The following is a 22,371-nucleotide window of genomic DNA, read 5'->3' as shown; positions in this document are numbered from 1 at the left end:
AATTTTTCCTCACTCCTGGTGCATAAAAAAATGCAAATGTGTACTATTAATTAACATATTGAAGATTCACCTGCAAAAGAATCTCCTCTTCCAGCTGGCCAGTGCTGTTTATTCGCTCCACTGTGTTGTTTGACCCACTGTACTCAAAATTAGTTCCGTACATACTGATTTCTTTTTTAGACAAGCTCACAACAAAATTTCCATTCAGGAAAAAATGCCCCTGAGTGTTGGATAATGCTATAACAACATTAACAGAAACAATCACCATTAGTGCATCTTTCCTTCATACTTACATGCATCTTGCACATTGGTAATGATTTAATTATTGCTAGGGAATTACGATATGGAACATTAAAACAAATTCCAAGATTCAATTAATTGTAAGAATTAATCTGATAAATACCACTGAACATGGTAAAATACCACTGAGTCAGCTTATAGTAATATTATGCAAAGGCGTTCAAGAGAGTCTTAGGGCTGTTGGATTTCTCATAGGGAATAAAGCCAGTAATGGATTATCTGAAACACTTACCAAGATAGTTGTCGTCTTCTGGCTTCCCTGAATAGCTGTGCTGATGTATGTCAAGGTTTGTTGCTCCTTTGGGAATTTTTACTACAATGTTATAGCCTAGAATATAATTAAACTTAAATTAATCCTATGAAAGATTATGCTTGTAAACAATAAACTTCCCAAGAGAAGTGATAAACCTGAAGAGAAATTAAAGCAGCTTTTTGGTTTGTTTGTTTTTGTCCCCTGCCAGAATAACAAGTTACCGCTAGATAATCACTTCCAAGGAGCAACAGAAACAATTTATTCCCTATATAATATTGCTTTGTTTATTAATTATCTTAATCACAGGCCATAACAACAAAGACAAAATAAGAAAAAGAAAATTATGTATCTCACAAGTAAAAACACAGCATTGGTAATGCATGTTTGGGTTAAAGGTGGGCCCCAGGTCTGAAAAAAGTTTTGAACTACTGATTTAAACCATTAAAATATGTGGCACTATACTAAACTTGCTCATAACACTCCAACAGCTTTCCTTTCTGTAGCTGGGTTTGGGAATGAAATGAAAGTGATGTTAGAAATAAAAAAGATTATAATATAGGGGTTTGAAATTACAGCCTTTTTTGAAAGGAAAATATGTCTGGCATAGTGGACAGCATTGTGGAATGTAGAAAAAATGATTTAATGCCAATATTTATTATTTTAATTTTGAATTGTTTGAATTCGCTACTAGAAAAACACAGCTGACTGCACACACACAAAATCAAACTTGAGAATCTGTTTGGCATATGAAAGCCAGTGTCATATGCAATTAAATATGTAAATAGATAGATGGATATCAAGAAACATACCATAATGAGCACTATTGAAAGTTCCTGCAAGAGTTCTACATGAAGAATCATCACCACCACAGATTCCACATTTATCTCGCCTTGCCTTAGAGTTTAACACATGATCACAGCCTGCTTGCTATGGAAACATGTCAAAATGTTTTTAAGTACATGCAACAGCATTCAATTTACAGGTAATTCAAATTGCTCATTTTAACCTCTCATTCCTCACACCTTGCAAGTAATAATTCATTTAACAATTCTCATAATCAATAATGCATTTGGTGCTGTGTTGCAACAATGACTAGCTTTACTAGTCTATAAAAGAAGATTTCCAAACAAACGAGCACACCAAAACCATACTTCTAATTCATGTGTGTTACAACAACAAAATATGAAAAGCATAGGTGTGCTGGATTGTGTCTAGGAGCGTGTTCGAAACAAATGGAGAGGTTGTGCTCAGGGGAGGAACAATCAGAAATGGGGGTGTGGCAATAAAAAACACCCACCAACGTGTCATCACACACATCATCTGTCTTCAAATGGTTTTTTGTTTATTAATTAGATTTTCCATGCTCAGGGAAAATTCAGGTTTAATATGAAAGGTGTGTGGACTGGCAATTTTATGATGACAACATCATATGGACATTGCTGTACATGTATGTTTGTGTGTGTGATCTGGAAGCTCCCTATGAACTTGATTTTGTGGGCAACAGTTCACAATACCAATTTCAGGATGTCAGTTTTATCAACTCCAACTAGGTTGGGTGTTTGTTTTCTAATGACCACTGTTTTTAGCACTATTTGTACTTCTCTATCTTTCATTTCCCTCTGACCTCTCGCTGTTTACAACTCCACCTCCCAACAATGCACACATATGACATCTGCTATAGTTCATGAAAGCTTATGCCATAATAAATATGTTAGGACTTTAAGGCACCACAAAACTCCTTGCTGCTCTCAAACAGTTTCCAAAAAGATTTGTGTTGTTTTAGTGAACTCAATTACCCTGCATAAGCCTTGCACACATATATCATGAGTGTCCATTCCACATGGAGTACCATCAACAACCCTGTCTTTCAGTTGATAGTAGGATGTTGTGCCAGAAACACGGCAAAAAAGCTTACAGCGATCCTTCGTAGAAACTGTTGGGACAAAAAAAGCCAAGTATGTTTTTTGTCACATGTGAAATTTTACGCAAATGAATATTTAGTTTAAAGAGGAAGTTTCTCATTACTTACTGCCAGTGTATTTTGGAAGCCAACGCACGGTAGATGTTAGTCCGTTGATGTTGAAATGTTTACCATCAAACTCGGAGCACTGCTGCTCCCGAAAATCTTTTCTGCCTTTGGGACATGAATCAGTATTACAGGATCGAAATTTCATCCTGCGGCCAACGCAGTATTGTCCTCCATGTTTTGGCCTAATGAAAATTGCATTGCAAGCATGTTAAGCAGAGTCAGTCAGTCATATTCAAAACAAACTTTCCAAAGAGATCTTACTGATTTAATCTAAATAACATGGATGGCTATAAAAGACGATTGGACAAATTCATAAAGGAGAAGGCTATCAATGGCTAGGCTTTGCCTGCAGAGGTAATGATGCTTCTGAATACCAGTTGCTTGAAATGACAGGGAGGAAGACTGCTCTTGTGCTCAGGTCCTCCTTGTGGGTTTCCTACAGGTATATGGTTGGCCACTGTGAAAACAGGATGCTGGACTAGATGGGCCATTGGCCAGACTCAGCAGGATCTTCTTAAGTTCTTAAGGTGATGGCCACCATTGCATAGCTTTAACAGACTTCTATTACAACACTATAAACAATATTTTCAGATCTAAACTACACTGCTGTGATTTTCGTTTATATACACACACACATACACACACACACAGCCTTTCAATTAAAATTCTCCAGAGCAGCTTTCAATAGGTAATAAAACACATTGCAAGCATGAATATTTAACACAGCTGTAATGTCATCATTGCATAAGCATGCATTTTTACAAACCTCACCACATTATTCTAAGGCTTCACTATCCACTGCCAAAATGCCAGGATTAAATAAACCAACTATTATAATATATACAATAAAGATAGCTTATGTTTCATTTGGTTTTGAGTAATGCACTATTCATAATTTCTGCCTTTAAATTTCAAAAGACACATTGAAATTATGATCCAAGTATGGTAATGTGTCTTTAAGAGCTCGAACAGGCATGCTACTCTTGATAGACGATTCAAAGTATAGCAGTTCGAAAGCATACCAGTGCGAGTAGATAAACAGGTACCGCTGCGGTGGGAAGGTAAACAGCGTTTTCATACGCTCTGGCACTCGTCACGGTGTCCCGTTGTGCCAGAAGCGGCTTAGTCATGCTGGCCACATGACCTGAAAAGCTGCCTGCGAACAAATGCCGGCTCCCTCGGCCTAAACTAAGATGAGTGCCTCATCCCATAGTCACCTTTAGCTTTTACCAAAGTATAGTCATGTGTTTTTAAGAACTCAAACAGCCATGCCTGCCTGCATCTAACTAAACAGAACAATAAAATTGGGTTCCAGATTAATAGCATCTGTTGTGTGGCCTAAGGGGTTGAAAACAAGCTTTGCGGTCCACCACTCACCTGTTCTCATGTGGCAAGTAGCAATTCCTTCCAGGTAAAGTAGGTGGTTTCAAGTAAGTGATAATGAAAAGGCTAAACAGTATGTCATTATCTGATATGCTATGGAAACCTGCTATTAATTTATTATTGCTTTCAGAGGACTAAGCAGAGTAAACGAAGTCTCAATGGACATATATTTAAAATGAAGAACAAAACACATACTCTGGCCGATTACACAGTCTGGTTGCGCTTTTGATGCCACCTCCACATGTCCTGGTACATGAACTGTAGGGTCCCCAGGATCCCCATTGTCCATCTACAGGGAGCTTTTCCTTTTCTTTGCTTACACAAATCCCATGCCGGCAATGCTGTTGAATTAACAAACATAACAAAATCATCAAAATTAGAAAAAAAAACTAATTCAGTGTGCACAGACTCTGATAATCAAATAGGAGAACAGGAATTGATATCAAAGAAAATTAAATTGGTGTTTGTGTCATTTAAACACTATTTAACAAACTTTACTTTCAAAATACTATTAACAATTCAGGAATCTGGAAAGTTCAGCATCTAAGCTTTCTTTTATGCATTTAAATGAGATGTCTAGCAATTCAAAAGCAATCTGCTCCTAGTATCTTTCATTCAGAACATCAGAAAATCTGGCAGCTGATATTTTTACACATACACTGTGCAAAGAAATAAGCATGAAACCCAATTTATGCTGATCAGAATAGAAAGCAAACCTAAAACATGTGCAATAAGATGGGCCTCGAATATGCAACAGACTAAAGGAGTTTATGTGTGTAAAACTAGTGTTTATGCACAATGGATTTGTTCCTATGAAACATGGGACAATAAGAAAACCAGCTGTTTTCATAGCACTTGTAGAAACTTTTTCATTTTCCACTCAGACAGGATAGATTTCCTGCTTTCATTCCAAATTAAGGGGTTTATTTTCAGTATGGTGTGCAGCCACACAATCTACCCATAGCATGTGAGTAGACAATGGAGGCCTTATGCAACCATGCCAGTCCAGTCAGATAAGGTACCTTTAATCAGGGGTGCCAACATGGCGACCTCCAGCTATAGCTGGACTACAACTGGTATGGCCCCAACTAATAGTCTAGTTGCAGCCACTGAGAATATTCCCCCTTTACTCCAGACAAACTTGTTTCAACTCTTGGTTGTTGGCATCAAGTTGTCTTGAGAGGCAGTGCAAGAGTGTGCTATTGGGAGGGTAAAGTCAAACCTTTAGAAAGTTACAGCGCCTGCTGTAGAAACCAATAGGCCTCACCTTCTGATCTTAAGAGAGTGGACAGGATAATATGGCATGATACCTGAGAGCGAACTGTGTAGCACATGAAATAAAAGTGGAGTTAGTTTTATATTTGCCTGGAAAGACGATTCTGAAATGTTTGAAGTTAAACCTAGTAAATGTTGTACTAATATGGCCACTTCCATAGAACTGGAATAAGCCCATGTTAACATCTGGGATTTAATAGCTTATTCAATAAAGATGTATCAGTTTTTTATGCGGTGCAGCATCTCTACAGAAGAAACAAAATGAAGTCACAGTAGAAAAATTACACACCAGACCTATCCCAGATGTTCGTGTCATGCAGTTTTTCTTCAACCTAGCAGTGCTTGTGCTTCAGATATACTTATTTTATTATTTATATATCAAGCAATGCACGCAAGACTTGTAATCCATGAGCACAAATGCAAAGATAGGAGTCCAAATTAAAGGGTAAGAAGAGCCATCTCCACTGATAATTAAAGCTGTGATAATAATGCCTTTTGCTACAGGGCATTACTGAAGCAAGTACCCCGATTTTAGGTTTGTTTAGTGTACTTCACAGGAAAATACTTTATGAAATGTTAACTACTGTGAGAACAACTATGTACTTCCCACAGTAAACTCCAGTCATAAATCAGCCACTGTCTGTTCTGGATATAAGGAAAGGGCAATGGGATTTACCCCCCCCCCCTTGGCGATTAGGTCAGTGGCTTTAACACAGCAATTGCTTTCCCACTCTGCCAACTGCCGCAACTCCTTAGAGAAACCATCCCTCTATTCTAGCCATACACCTCAGAACACAGCAAGATATAGGGCAGCCTGAGCTTAGAGAAAATATTTCCACACTCACTCCAACTATTTTTGTTGCTGAGGAGATCAGCTGGAGATTAGCCCCTGTACAGTCGTACCTCGGGTTAAGTACTTAATTCGTTCCGGAGGTCCGTTCTTAACCTGAAACTGTTCTTAACCTGAAGCACCACTTTAGCTAATGGGGCCTCCTGCTGCCGTCACGCCGCCGGAGCCCAATTTCTGTTCTTATCCTGAAGCAAAGTTCTTAACCTGAAGCACTATTTCTGGGTTAGCGGAGTGTGTAACCTGAAGCGTATGTAACCTGAAGCGTATGTAACCCGAGGTACCACCGTACTTGTCCTTGGAATATAACGCTGCTAACGACTGCCACTTGTGAGGGCTGTAGACTACCTTCAGGATGCTATAGGAATAGGATGTCTCTGAAATCTAGTTGATGCCTCCACATACCAAAGGCTACTGGTGTTCAGAGACATTCATTCACTGGGACAACAACACAATGAGAGGGCTATTGTGGGCTTCCCATTGGCACCTGGTTGGCCACTGTGAGAAAGAAGATGCTGGACGAAATAGGTCTTTGGTCTGATTACCCAGTGTAAGGACTCTTATGTCACATGTCTCTACCATTGTCTGGACTGGGTACAGGGAAACACTAGGCCAGATTGCTTTGCACTAAATCTAAGCTGCTGATGGGTTTAATGGCTGCCTTCTAGTGGAAAAATGGATTACAGCAGGAAATAAGATACTGTTTCCCTCCAATGGAAGCATAGATACGTTCTGAATTGTTAATTCAGAATTGCCTTCTACATCACAGTTTTCATTCAGAGGAGACCTCCAGCAATGCACTCCAATAATGAAAAATCAAGATTGATTTCTTTCATTATTATTGGTATATATATATGGATGTAACAGCAGAGAGATCAGGGAGGGCATGAAGACATTTGAAGATAAGGATAGATCTAGATGTGGACAGAAAGCAAGTGATTTAAGGAAAGGGAAATGGTAGACGTGGAAAAGAAATCTTACCATTCCATGGCCACATTCTGTTCCATCGGCCAAAGGCATGTGCTGCGTACGGCAACCCTTATGAATGCCTTCTGCACTTGTGCACCACAAACGTTTGCATTGTTTCTACCAAACAAACAGGATTTACTTTGTTACATGAGTAACACTTATTTTTCATCAATCTATAGATGCAATATCCCCAACTTAAACTATGTTTTGGTTTTAAGCTACAGGCCAGACCTAGTTGTCAACTGGGAACAACCCCAAGGGTGTCTGGAAGAATGCAACCTAAGGAGAAGGATGTTTTACAGAATATTGTGTGGTAGATATTTGGTAGATCCCAAAGTAGATCCCTTAGCATAAGGCACCGTCCCCAAAATTTCCTCTGGAGGGTTGTGAGAACTCTCAGAACAGTTGTGGGAGAGAAGGGACTGGAGCCAGAACCATTCCATAGCCAGAAGTCCTTGCACTAGCAAAACTATATCATTAGATACCACCCATGTGCCCTGAGTTCGAACACCAATATTCTAATATACTGAATTAAAAACGAAGCGTGCATGCATTCTTAAATGTGTCTTCAAATACTTTCAAGGAGCAACCAGGAAAAGATTGTGGTCCTGTTTACATTTTAAAGCGAAAAGCCCTGTTTGAAACATGGACCATTTATCTTGAACATGATCCACGTGTATTTTGTACTTAGATATCTGCATGCCAAATACAATCTTGTGGTGAGTGAGGCTAAGAAATGTCTAAATGGTCATGTTAGAAGGTACTCACCCCACGAAAGGTACAATCCTATGGCTATCTTAAAGTGCATAGGAGTTTGGGGAAATCTTCCTCTCCATGGCCAAAGCAGGTGGTTCAGCTGCAGAGGCCTGTTTGTTGCAGCTGCAGAAACCACAACAGCTGTCTCTGCTCCAATGGTGGTTGGAGGGAGAATGGGCATATCAGGGATGTGCTGAGGGTAAATGGATTTAATCCAAAGCCCTCCCATTTCTAACATGCCCTCAAATACTGAAGTACTCCACTTTGGGATTGGGATACTTATTTCCCCTCCCCAGTGGGACCAACAGGAGTTTCAACAGAAGAAGCAGGGGATGAAATATGCTTCTTCCACATTCTGTCAGGCAAAGTGAGTCCATTTTTTATTATTATTTTGGATATGACAGTAACCACTCAGTCCCCCAATCTGGTAGGACTGGTCTGTTATTAATAAAGTTTACATTATAAACTTTTGGTCTTGAGCTAAGATCCAAAGAACTACACTAGGTAAACTTTAAATTCCATTTTGGAATCAAAGGAGGGGGAAGAGGAAGGAAGGGACAAATCTATGTATCTGATAATACATCTCTTTCTTAGCTCAGTGTGATTAAGAAGCATTCACAAAATACATTTTGGTTACTTATAGATTAGCTTTTGTGAATTTGCTGCCCCTTTACTATCAAATTCTATTTCGATACTGCATTTCAAGCAATATCTTACTTCTTCTGAATATTGCCCTTTGCAGAGGAATGAAACCTCTACCTTGGCAAGATTTTTTAAAGATGCTACTTTATCATTTTATTTATTTTATCATTCTTTTATCTTCCTGCTAACCTTCCTTTATTACTGATTACTGAGTTAACAGAGTTGATGTATTTTGTTTCCATTAAAAGTATTCATTAAATGTTGTTAAATATTTATTTCTAGCTCCTCCATTACCTGGGTCACTAACAAAAGAAACAATTAAAAGCTAATAGAAATCTTGTGGTATGGCACTAAAATGCAGGATACATGTGTTTCCAAGGATAGCAAAGGCAACAAGGAATTACAAATTAAAGAGGGGTGCCAAAAACATTTTCAAGCATCTTCTCAGGATTTCAAGATAATTTCAGCAAAGTTTTGAAGTGTTATGCAAGTATTATAAATTGTGTTTTGCATTACGTAACTTACCATGTAAGGACATACTTGTGACCCAGGTCCAAACATAAGCTCACACTGCTTGTTCACATCATAGAGGGAACCAGGCAACTGAGACTGAAAGTCATAGATTCTTCCATTTGGTTTGTCAAGAAGGCATTCCCCATAACCAGTGCTATAATAAACAAGCAGAACTTCTCTTAAACGACCCATTGCTTTTGACTCAAACATACTTTGTAAATAAATTTTAGGACTGGGGTTGATTTGCTATGGCACACTGCTATTAAAGAATTCAACTTAATGCAGTGCTATTACAAGAAATCAACTCTGGGTTTGTGAATTGATGCATAACCTATTTTCTGACACAAAATAAGCACATGTTCAAATGTAATATAGTTGTGTTCTAAACTATGATGAATTGTTTTTACCTTTTGTAAGGAAACCCCAAAATGTTAATTTATTTGAAGCTTTTCTCTTGCATGACAGAGAAATCACACAAATGCCCACCACTACAACGTCCACGTGCTAAACATATGCAGAAGGTGGCTGGACTGGAACCATACTTACTCAAGAAATTCAGTAATGTACTTCTCACTGCATTTTGACCAAGTCCATGGGTTTGAATGGTAGTTTAAAGTCGGGGCCATTACATGATATTGATGTTTAATCCCAACTTCTTTACATTTAAAGCTATCATCATGGGGAACATTAAACCTAATACAAATACAAAACAAATTCAGAAAGAGCCTTTTACTTTTCAATAACGATACGAGCAAACATTAAACCGATGCATCGCCTCATTGATTATGGCAGCACTTGAATAATATAATGGTGTTTTAGGGGTTATTTGCCTTTCTAACAACTCACCTATGGAAATATATAATTTGAATTTCAGCAATGTTTTTAGAAACTGGGAATTAAGATATTGAAGAGTAAGAGCTGTGCATATTTGGGGGCAGAAAGTGAAAAGACACAGGCGAGTCTCAACACAATAATATTCTGGCAGATTCCTACACAACAGCATGGTGGGGCAGCAGCGCTCACCTGACCTCTGGCCAGTCACATTGCTGCTGCTTATCAGGAGGTAAAAGTGGGGAGGAGGCAATGGTAAGATTGGCCCAGTACAAACACACTGGCAGAGCCACTCTACTGCTCCCACCAGTGCATTTACATCTCACTAGCCTTGCCCCTCCCACTCTACTTCCTGGTAAGCAGCAGCAATGCAACCAATGGTCAGATGAGCACTGCTGTCTGCTACTTAAATTCATTTCAAAATATGCCAGGTTTCGATGATAACCTGGAGTAGCACAGCGGCCAAGATATGATCCTGAGTTACATCAGAAGGCCAAGATTCAAGCTATTCTCAGCAACACCACTTGTAACGACACGAGATATCTTACGATGTTCTTGTTGGGAATCAGTAAGATAACGTACTGTATATGAACCACTATGAACACTCCCAACTTTAGAGTCTAAACTGCTATATGAATGCTAAATATTAGTATGTAACTATAGCACTTCCTTGCAAGCTCATGCTTTTTCAGCCAATCATGTAGAGGCTTCCCTGCAAAATAAAAATAAGAATACTGTGTCCCCTACGTAAGGAAAATGCAAGATTTACTTGGTAGAAAAGACAGACTTACACGTGTCCAAGTTCATGTGCTATTGTGAATGCAGCACTTAATCCATTTTCCTCACTGATGGAACAGCTACGCAGTGGGTCACACATTGTACCCAATTCAGCTAAACCTATAAAATGGAATTTGTTACCTGAATGCGAAACAGGTTATATAGCAGCAGTGTTGTCTTCACAGACAAATGCAGGCCTAGGACTGTGATCCAAATTTATCATCATGTAACCATATGCTTAAAAAGGTTCAAAATATGTTCCAAAAGTTTACAAAACAAGATAAATTATATTAAATACCCATTTACAATTTAAAATAACATTTTTTCTTATTTGCAGAAAAATTGCATGATCTTTTTGCTTTAACTTACCTAAGGTGTCACATTTTTCTCTAGCTCTGCATATATCTTCCCTTAAAGAAACAAAGGTTTTCCATGAAAATTTCAGTCTTAAAAACAACAGGGAAAACATATTCCAGATACCTATACATAGTTTTCTGAATCCACGCCCCACCATTGGAATTCTTTCATTAAAATTTCAATGGTTTTAATGGGCAGGTGCTCCATTTGACTGGTTCTCAAAGATGTACTTGGAGCAAAGCAGCACCTTGGGATCAAGGTGCCTAGTTGTGACCCTATGCATACATATTTTTTATTAAGATCAATGGCACTAAATTCCAAAAGAACATGCCCCACATGGTTACAGGTGTATTATCAGCCACTCCTCAATCAGACGAAAACTGGAAGTAGATCAGGGGTTTATGCATTCCTTCTCAATATCCCTTCCCTCTTATTTGCAAATTCCTCCTCCTCTTCTTCTTAATCCTGATTGTTCACACAAAGCTTAAGAGGGCCTAATGGTACTTCTATGCAGTAATTTTATGGAACAGGGATAGTAACGAAAAATGAGTTTTCTCAGATACTGTACCTAGTGATAAGAACTGCAGTATCGTGGTGAGAAGGATGGGCATCATCCATAATGTTTTGTGTCTGCTGCCATAAACAGAAGTTGCGAAGAGTGGTAGCTGCGTTAAAACTGATAGCTGGTCCTTCCTGTGCATAAGTTGCCAAGACAAAACAAGGATGGCAAGTTTAAATCCATTGTAGTTATATTATAATGTAAGACCAGCTCTGGAAAAGATATATCAATGGTACATATCTGTATGAATTTTGAGCAATTAGATGACCAGAAAGACAAGTTGGCGGAGTCAAGGCTGAGCCTGGTTAGCATTAAAGTATATTATTATTATTATTATTATTATTATTATTATTATTATTATTTATATGCCACCCTATACCCCGAGGTCTCAGGGTGGTTCACAGAATAAAATCAAAATATAAAACCACAAAATATATAATCAAAATAAAATCAACAACCCAATAGCCCGCCCGATAAATAATAAGCCTGGCCATGTTAATCAGTATTAATAGCTAGATCCCAATTCTAAACATTTGCACCAGCCTGCCTGCCTGCAATGTATGTGCAAAATACTTGGCAGAGCAGCTAGCAAATCTCATTTCAAGCATTTCATTTCAATACTTTTAAAAGCATTAACTTCTGAAAGTACACGTTAAAACTGAAATTTGCAGCAAGTTACTCTGAATGGCGAAATGAATGCATTTTCTTACCTGTTCATTGTGAACTACAATTAATTTTACAATCATAATATTTATTTGATTTCCTATACTTGAATCTTTGTAGATTGTAGCAACCTAGATAAATAAAAGCCAGAGTGTTAAAATTCTATGGTACTGTACATTCAGTGGATTCCAACATTGCATTGAACATTCATTCAACTCCTCTGCCCTATTTGATTTAGCATGCAATCCTATCCATATTTTCCAGACAGCAAACCCCACTGAATACTGTGGGTCATTAGGAATAATGAAGCATAGCATTGCACTGTCTGAACCAATTTTCATGTCACATTTTCTCTAACTGCAATATATACACAAGCAGAGAAACTAACAAATCCCACTTGAATGCCAAGTCCCAGTCAGAATCAGCAAGACAGTTATTTAGGGCAAATGTAATATGAAAATTAGTTTATTGTCCTGTTGTCTCCAATGGCACAAACCCATCAAACTTGAGAAACTACTGGTACATTCTTGCCATACCAGGAAAAGGTCATGTATTATGGCAAACTCTGGCATAGTATTCAAATCTCTCCCCTTCCATAAATTCTAGTTATTTTCTAGGTGCAGCAAGTATTTTAATAAGCCTGTACACTGGGTTAAGTTCCTATTTTTCTATTTAATAAAGGCAAAAATAATTCTTATGAGATCATATCTATGCTTATACACACAAACACACACACGTTCCATAACTGTCTTAGATGTAGACCTCATCCACAACCCAGTTAAGCCAAAGTTCTTTAATTTAAATGAAATGAAATAGGTTTATTTTAATCCATATTGTCCTGTACTGTACATAACCGATTAGTAGAAGCAAATCTGACATTATATGTATTCACAGCATTGTTTGTGGATATCTGGGGCTCAACATTCCCCTGACATCATTTTTAGAACCAAATTTACTGTCAAAAAGAATTTGTCACTGGATACAGCCAACCAAGTAATATGGGCCTGGATCCAAAGAGCTGCCTGGGCTTGTGCCAGGTTACTATGCTAGCCCAAATGAATGTGTTTTTTTTCTTGAATAGCCATATCATTCCTTCTAAAAGCAAAATGTGTGACCCTATGCCAATCAGCTTGGAAGCAAAACTGGACATTCACAAACAAGGTCTTTTCTGCATACGCAGGGGAACCCTGAGGTATACAGAAGCCTACTTCTTTCCTCTTTATAACCCCTTCCTGCAAAAGGGAGTCAATTTTTCTCCAAATTAAAAATGTTTGCATTATGGAATCCTGGCAGCAAGAGGCTGGAGTGCAGGTGCAAATCTTTTGCTCTGTAACTGTGAAATCCCCTATCTCACAAGGCTGTTTAAGCTGGGGAGCATGTTTGGCTAATTCTCCAACTCTCCTTCTGGAGGAAGACCAGGGAAATTGCACTCATAGGCTCACAGATACACTGCAACATGTCATCAGGTAGGGGAAGGTTGCCATTTGGGGGACGACGACACAAAAAGCCTTTGATCACAATCCTGGAGGTTGCTTAAAACAATGACAGGGAAGCCAGGAACAGTTGTCTGGGCTCTACTTTGGTCCCTGCAGTCTGACAGGGATACAATATTAATTCTCCTCAAGTACCTGTTGGAATACATCTGTAATAATATAGGCTTACTTACTATTGACATTAGCGTTAATACATAATGCTGCAAGTTCCGTCCATGGTGCTGAACCATTCTGGCATCAGCCGTAACCATCACCTCTACGTATCTTGGATAGGAAAGGAAACGTTTCCTCCGGGAATGTGGGTTGTTTCTATCACTCTTGACAGAAAGGTTTTTAGAAGCATATTCTACAACAGTGTGCTCCTGAAGTACATTGATGTCTTTCATTAAGCTGCTCTCATATGGAAATAGTAAAGTGCTTTTCTTTGGCTCTTCTGCAAAACAAAACAAACAATTACTATTGCACATACAATTTGCAAGGCTAACACCCTAATGCTAAACATATTTCTTGCAGTCCCCTTGCAGCTTAAAGGATCACACAGAAAGTGGGGGAATCAGCTTGAAGAATGAACCTAAGTTTTTGTCTGTTTGGATTTCAATTCCTCCCTCTGCCCTTTATGCGCTAGGCTGAAGAAACAAGTTACTTGCTTTGTTTAGGTGTTAACTCCGAATTCTGGCATGTGCGGGCTCACACCTGAGTTCTCTGGTGCTTCACATGCACACTGCTCAGTCCTTATCTCTTTCAGGTCGTTTTGGGGGATAGTTTTTTAATATAAAAAACAGAAATGGGATTTGCTTGCATAGTTAAGAGGACCCTTTGCACGCACAGGAACTCAGTTCTGCCTTTTTGCTTTTCTTGCTTTGGGCACCATTGTACAAACAAGGGGACAGATAGAAAAGAAGATTGGAATGTTACCAATCTGCCCAAAAGAGAACAGAAACTAATCTATGCTCACTTGTCTATGTATGCCAATGAGCAGAGTCAGGCTAGCATAGAAATTCGTTTACATTCAATGTCATTACTACATTCAATAGCTAAAATTTCAGCTTGGGCTATTTGGGCAACACAAGCTCTTTCTCTGCCAGTCAATAATTGCCCACAGGCACCTTATAAAGATCCAGGACTCATGGGAACAAGGCCAACAATCCCCAGCCCTGAAAAAGAAGCCTGAATCAGTCTTGCTCATATTCTTCACCCCATTCCAAACAAAGATGGGGATGCTGAATACCAAAAGAAAATGTGTCCTAAACTTCCTAGTTTGCCTGAAGGCTTTCCTATAACGCTCTACTTCTGTTGTTCTCGGTGGATAAAGCAACTCTGAAACTTGGCATTTGCTACATAACACATGCACAATAAGAACAAAAGTGTTATTCCAAAACCCATTGGTTAGAAATCCAGACACCATATGGCAACACCTGTGCGTGGAGACAGCAACCCTTAAAGAGGCCTCTTCACTGCTGGCTGTTATCCAGTACATAGTGTGCTTCTTCAAGTGTGTAATGCTTATGGAATATTGTCTACCACCTTTCCTTTTCCCCAAGTTTCAATTTCCCTCAAAACAAACTTTAACAAGAGTACCCCTCTTGGTGCTATTGTACCCGCTACCAATGTTTTGTGTCCTGTGAATCTTTTTCTGCTTAGTTCAATGGCTTAGCAAAAAGGTTTCTTTTCACAGAACAAGAGGTTGAGAAGATACAACCCATTTATACACAATGTGGAGTTATCAATCACAGCATTAGGGAACAAAAAAAAAAATGGTTGAGATGCAGTGATAGAAAAACAACTGGCCAGTGATATTAATGATACGCAAAATTAAAAATACAGGAATGAGTCACAAAAATGGCAGATTGATAAACTGTGAATTATAAAGTCATAAGCTACAAGTATTGCGTACTTATAAAACTGCCTTCCTACCTAGCTATATGGAAGGGAGAAACTTTTGTAAAGAAATGGCAGTAATGCACAGTGATGAACATGGCTTGGAAATTAAGATGTTGAAAAAACTCCACAAGAATAAATAATTACTCTTATAAGAAGAAACAGTTGCTCTCATATGAAACAGTGAAGAACTAACAACACTGCCTAATCTACACATAAATACTTCAAAAAATACACATGGGATTGCACCACACAGACCTTCCTAAGGGGACACAATCTTCTTGCTAAACATACATTTCCCACCTAGTTTTCCATGAATGAACACGTTAAATCTGAAGACTGACTTTGCAAAACTGGTATTATATGTCTTGACCACCTACGACACCATTATATACACAATAAAAATTCCAATAGATGTCTACTTGCACTATCTAAATCCTACAAAGTTCAATGGAACAGATTTCCAGTTACCGTAAATGTGTATCGGATTGCAGCCATAATTTTTTAAACAGCTATACTGCAGGGTGGACACCAGGGGGTGACAAATGTAAAGGATAGAGAAGCAGATGTTGCTCTGATGCAGGTGGAGAAGAGTGACACCACAAACAGAAGGGGGTGCCACAGATTTAATTTAATGCAATCTGAGTTTGATTAGTCACAAATATGACATAACCACCAAAAATCTCAATAGGCTACATAATGCACAGCCCTTGTAAACCCTAGTAAGCCCTTGTACGACTCCTGCTTTGTCTGGAGAGAGATAAACCAAGATCCTGAATGAAGATGCAACATTAAGCCAAATCTTAGGCTTAGGTCTGCATAAACGCCCAGAATTTATTATGCTTTATTTTGAACTCAGTAGTTGTGATTTTGTGGGATTTGGATTTTTCCATTTTCTAGCAGCAGGGTGAGTAAAAAATGGAGAAGTAATTTGAGGAAGCAATGGAAAAGTCTGATTGGCAGGTGATGTTGGGAGGTAGCGTTGGCGTATAGTTATGTTGGACACAGAAACTCCACTCCCCGTACAATGCTGCCTCTTTCCCTCACCATAAGAGGAATCACGGTATACAAGAAATGCCTTTTTAAACAAAATGCACTGAACAGCAAGTTCAGTGAATTCCTATGTATCAAATTAAGAAACAATTCTGCACAGGATTAATTGCAGAAAATTGCCAGTCTTGCTTCATCAAACCAAAATTGAAAGGCTAAAGTATATCCTAAAGCATTCTGCCTTCATTTCTCTTTACCGCCCTACTTCACAAAATACTGTTTAAGGGGCATTCTGCATTATTCACAATTGTCAGAATATTCTTAATCTGTATGCAAGCCCTAGGCTGAGCACTTGGCAATGGTGCCAACTCTCAAAAACACATGTGATCTAGTTAAGAGAAATGCTGCTCAGACAGCATATGTTAAAACAACAGCACGCATCTACCATTTTTGCTGTTTCCAAACTTATAAACATAAGCCTTTTCCTTCAAAAAGCAAACAAACGCTTATCCATTTTTAATGACAGTCCCAGGTTATCTAATTATAAATCATACAAATTTCCACTACACAGGAATTACTGGAAATGCTAGGTCCAATTCCTGGAAAAGTAATGGACACTGTTCAGTAGCCAACCAAACACGGCGGGGGTGGGGGGGAGGGAGAGAGTATTTTGGCATTATCTGATGCCTGATCAGCCAAGTGTCACGACACACCTCCAGACTGCAAAGCCTTTTAATGAAAGGAAGCCATGTAAGACTAGAAAATGGCCTGTTCACATCTTCCAATTAAATTTCTAAAGCTAAACAAGAACTTTATCCAACCTGATTCTGCAATTAAACCCTGCTTGGTATTCTCCATACAAGCGCCATTCTCCTCTGGAACTAAAATACACAATACAATTTTTAAAAACAGCTCTAGTCCAATCATACCAAAGGACACTGCAGCCTTTAAGATGGAGCATCTAATAAAGAACATGGAAGAAAATGCTGGCCAGGTCTCTTGAGTACAGATCAGAGCAGCCGTATTTTACTAACCAGCCAACCTTTCTTAGATGCCAGCAGTAGCAGATCATGTCACTTCAGCACAGATACTGAGGGGACAGCTACACTGCAGACTTCAACTAGTTTAACAGTCTTTCCCTGCTCCACATGAAATGGGAAATGCAGTTTTGTGAAAAAAGCTGAGGCTCTCTAACATAATTCTCTGTCTGATACCAATTCCTAGAATTCTATGTGGTAACAAGTCTGTTAAATGTGAATTCACTGCTTAGATACACCCTTCATCTTCAACAATCATGTACAGCAGGTATAGGGAACCTTTGACCCTAAGTTGTTGCTGAACTACAACTCCCATCAGCCCCTGTAAGCATGACCAATGACCAGCATCTGCAGGGCTAAAGGTTCCCCACACCTGACTTACAGCATCTTACCCAACACCACCAACATGATAGAGAAACACAAGCATATCTCGATGAAGACTAATATCACCATGGGATAATATCAACAAACCACTGGTGATTCTAACAAGATAATAAATATATTGTCCATCACTGTTTAAGATTTAGTTGTACCTGAAGTTTCACAAGGTTTATAGGAATTCTGATAAGAATCTTTCTTAAATTCTTCATGTTTATATATTAGATGTGGTTTATTATGGTCATCTTCTTGTTCATCTTCAGCTGCTGTCATCAAAGGTTCCAAAAAGTATTCACCGTCATGGGACTTAAATGTGCCCATCTGAAAACGAAAGAGAAGGTGTCACTGGAGAAGCTGCAGCAACTCAAATGTGAGTAGGTTAATGCCTTAAAAAAATTAATCACAGTTGCATTATTTATTATATGAATTAATGGTCCTTAAACCTTACAGGAGGGACGCGGGTGGTGCTGTGGGTTAAACCACAGAGCCTAGGACTTGCAGATCAGAAGGTCGGCGGTTCGAATCCCCGCAACAGGGTGAGCTCCTGTTGCTCAGTCCCTGCTCCTGCCAACCTAGCAGTTCGAAAGCACGTCAAAGTGCAAGTAGATAAATAGGTACCACTCTGGCAGGAAGGTAAATGGTGTTTCTGTGCGCTGCTCTGGTTTGCCAGAAGTGGCTTAGTTATGCTGGCCACATCACCTGGAAGCTGTATGGCGGCTCCCTCGGCCAATAAAGCGAGATGAGCGCCGCAACCCCAGAGTCGGTCACAACTGGTCCTAATGGTCAGGGGTCCCTTTATCTTTACCTTTAAAGCTTACAGGCAAAACTGGGATTCCAAGCTTTTTGATGATGCTGAAACACTGATGTTGCAATCCTATATGCACTTACCTGGGAGTATGTCAGAATGAACAATATAGGGTTGGCGTATTTCAAAAAGTGAAAATCTGGACACAAAAGGCGGGGGGGCAAAATCTAAATTTAAAAAGGAGATGTTTTTGAGTTATTTTGGGGGAAATTCATGCTGAGCTCCAGGGATATGTGCATTTATCAGACCAAAATCAACCCAGGCTTGCCCAGCTGCTTTGATGATTCTAGATAACATTGGGTCAATCACACACACAGACACAGAATCACACACACACACACACACACACACACACACACCGTGGCGGTGGCAACACATTAAAATGTTTGCCCTATCAACTTTTGATGGTACTTTCTGTGCCTACCATGGTGACCAATCAGTTACGGTTCCTTTGTTCACTCCCACCATTCCTTGGATAACTGTAGTAATTCTAGAGCTAATAAATGCCAACAAACTTATTATAGGATTGCCTTATTTCAAAAAGTGAAAATCCAGACACAAAAGTTGTCGAACGCTTTTTTCCCCCGCTTGCAAAGTTGTTGAGCTTTCTCTTTTTTGGGTGGGGGAGGAAGGAAATCTCTTTGATGAACGAATCCCATCTATGTCCAGGAACTTCCGAATGCATGGAAGCCAGAAGACATGCCCAGGATTTCATTATTATACTTGTAGGTAGTTTCAAGAAAGCAAAGATAAATGTAAATTAGAGACCAAAGCTTACAATTCTAATGAAATTATTTCTAGAAGTATTGCATATTTAGTGGAATCTGGGTTAAACACATCAATTAACAATTTAAATTATCATCAGAATAAGTGAGTTGCAAATTCTACTAATTTATAAGTGACTGTACTGCAGATAGTTACGTCAGTCATCTACAAGAGCCTTTATCTGAGTGCCATATCTAACTTTTAAAATTAATTATTGTATACTAAGAATGTATATTAAATTAATCGCTCTCATTTACAGCATTTTTGGAAACTGAACAAAATGTTTCTGATGTACCAGGCACAAAATTCTAGAAACAGTTGCACAATTTACTCCTGCCTGGAAATCTGTAGTAGTACAATTACAGATCTACATTCTTATTTTATAACAGCACTGAAATGTGTATTAAGGTATTATAGTTTTGCTTTATGAACCTTTTCATTTTCTCTAGAAACTGTGGTCAGTGAGAATTCATGTCACCTGAGCACAAGAGTGTCTGATTTATTATTATGCTGAATGCATACCATGCTGAGCACTGGATGGTTGGCAAAACAGCATCCACTACAGTCTGGTTTTGCAGCCTAAATTGCAGCAGCTGAAACACAATGTGGTGTGGGCCTTCCACCAAATAATATTTTACTTTGATGTTGAACCAGGCAAACCACGTATTCCAGTTATCAGTCTTAAGTTGTTGAGGGTTTTGCCTTTAAGGCCATGTTTTGAAACTCATATGCAAGAAAGCTTGTTTGCTGTTGTTAACCACCTTGAATGGCTCATTCAACCAATTTCAAGAAGGGCCAGATCTGTGGGAAGTTTTCCTATCCTTATTGCATGTGTGATCTGATACCTGTATGCTTGATCAGTAGACAGATCCTTTACAACATTGTCAATCAGTGAAGTAAGAGGCTCTCCAATTGAGAGTTTTGTGAATGAAAGCTCAATTTCAAGTTATGTAGAAGTGTCTAGTATCTTGCCAATGTTACCTGTCCACTTGTTGTTAGATAAGGTGTTCCCATCAAGTGTTGTGATCAAGTGTTGCAAGGGTAAGTCATTGGTGCAAAGAGCACAAACCAACCAGATCAAGCTTACGACCAATCTTGACCTGTACCCACTGCATGGTAGCATGCTCCCAGCCTGTGTTAGCATTTGTATAATCACTTTCAATGGCCTGAAGGTTCTTACCAATGCCCTTCGTCTTCATGACATCTACAAGATCATTAGCAATAACATCAGCTGTTTTTTCTCTCTTTGAGCCTTTTTCCAGAGTGAAGTAGTAGAGATATTTCACGGGGCTCACTGTACACAGAATAATGCTGTTCTGGTGCTGGGGGACTGGGGGACTGCCATTGTGAATTGTCTGCTTTCAGCATAACTTTAGTTGTATCTTCATGACTATCAGAGGAGATGCAGTCAATTTCACCCTTCTGACAAAGATAATCCAATTGCTGATCCAGAGACTACATAACTTTTTATTGGGGTCCCTTGACTTTATTGTGATAAACTCCAAGTCTCTTGTCCTCTCAGTGATCAAGCCAGCATCCATAAAGGTGGTTGTGGTGATAGCAGCTGTGGCACGCAGGCTAACACCCATAGCAACATTATGTATTTCTAATGATGCTGTACTCTGCCTTTTTATTAGAAGTGGAAGGTTTACTTGGTTTTCCTAATGTCAATTCATAACGTCCATCATTTCCATCTTGGACATCAGGTATTTGTTCTTTTATTTTCATCAGCAGAGAAAATTATTTCATTTGATGGTGTGGAAGCATCCTGTTTACTTCTTTGCTTATATCCAGAAAGGCTTCTTCTCTTGCCTTCTTGCTGCTTCCACTTTTTGACTTGCCTGTTATTTTCCCAAGCAAGAGGATATCCCACTGAGTCCAATTCTTCAGCCTTAATTCTTCCAAGAACTTGGAAAACTGCAGTTTATGTAACAGCAATTGCTGGCTGCTCATTTTGTAATACTGTGAGATTTATGTGAAACAAAACTTAGAAAAGTAGCTATGGCAGGCTGCCATGGGTTTTGATAGACTTGGGCCTCCAAGGACAGCTGTAAGTAATTGAAAGATGGCTCTTGGGGAATTGTCAGTCACTGTATAATGAGCCCCAGGTGAGAGGAAGATGGGGCTGATTAACAATAACAAATCTTCAGCCAGAGCAAGCTTGAAGAGGATGTTAGAGAGTCTGGTGGTCTCTGATCAGGATTATTGAACAAAAAATATAAAGCTGAATAAAGGGTTGTCCAGTAAATGAAATCTTATTCTGGAACCAAGAACTGGAAAATTAATGCATTCAGAGAATCAGGAAGCATTTTTGAAGGTTATAAATCCAAGTGTATGAACTTATGGGTAAAGGTTTTCCTTTGAAAATATGTACTTCAATGAGGGATGGATCTATACACAGGGGGCGGAAACCACTATAACTAAGCTATAATTTAAATTGTTATAACAAAAGAAAAAAACCCACTATGTAAAATTACATAGAAAAGTTTTGTGCAATACAGTGTCAACTGGTGTTGCATACTTATAACACATTTGAAATGCTGTTTTTCGACTAATGTAGCTGAGTCCAAGATGATGGTTCGGTGCTGATAGAATGAGGTCACCCCTCTGAGGTGCATCATGCTCTGACTTTGCTCTTTCTTTGCTGACAGGTGAAAATACACCTTTCAGGCCTTTCAGGAGGGATAAAGTGCATTAGGTACCGATAGCACCTTTTGTCGCACTATCCTGATTTCTGATTTTGTTGCTGCGGTTTTATTGCAGATGTTTACTATCAATTGTTTCTTGATGGTGTTGATTTTTGTTTATCTTGTTGTTGTATTATTGTATGTGTATCCCCCCCCCCCCCGGAAACACTGGGTGAAAAACAGA

General features: G+C 38.9%; 1 protein-coding gene across 4 annotated transcripts in view; it reads right to left on the bottom strand.

Annotated features, from left to right (window-relative positions):
* Positions 1–22,371, bottom strand: part of ADAMTS20 (ADAM metallopeptidase with thrombospondin type 1 motif 20) — a 74,748-nt gene that overhangs the window by 40,667 nt on the left and 11,710 nt on the right. For 3 of the 4 annotated variants that reach the window (XM_081877776.1, XM_081877775.1, XM_081877777.1), the window contains exons 3-17: positions 18,086–18,251; positions 13,821–14,080; positions 12,202–12,285; positions 11,501–11,625; positions 10,945–10,985; positions 10,590–10,695; positions 9,514–9,660; positions 8,980–9,121; positions 7,069–7,173; positions 4,161–4,306; positions 2,583–2,764; positions 2,350–2,486; positions 1,363–1,480; positions 533–628; positions 71–237 (exon numbers count right to left, since the gene is read on the bottom strand). In XM_081877776.1, coding sequence (XP_081733902.1) covers positions 71–237; positions 533–628; positions 1,363–1,480; positions 2,350–2,486; positions 2,583–2,764; positions 4,161–4,306; positions 7,069–7,173; positions 8,980–9,121; positions 9,514–9,660; positions 10,590–10,695; positions 10,945–10,985; positions 11,501–11,625; positions 12,202–12,285; positions 13,821–14,080; positions 18,086–18,251 — 2,022 coding nt within the window. Of the gene's footprint in view, positions 1–70; positions 238–532; positions 629–1,362; positions 1,481–2,349; positions 2,487–2,582; positions 2,765–4,160; positions 4,307–7,068; positions 7,174–8,979; positions 9,122–9,513; positions 9,661–10,589; positions 10,696–10,944; positions 10,986–11,500; positions 11,626–12,201; positions 12,286–13,820; positions 14,081–18,085; positions 18,252–22,371 lie in introns of those variants that run through there. The other variant, XM_081877778.1, reaches the window with a different exon arrangement.

The sequence above is a fragment of the Podarcis erhardii genome, assembly GCF_964252035.2.
Source record: "Podarcis erhardii genome assembly, chromosome: 10".
Classification (NCBI taxonomy): domain Eukaryota; kingdom Metazoa; phylum Chordata; class Lepidosauria; order Squamata; family Lacertidae; genus Podarcis; species Podarcis erhardii.
The sequence above is the reverse complement of the archived record's forward strand: the minus strand, read 5'-3'. Positions and strand labels throughout refer to the sequence as shown.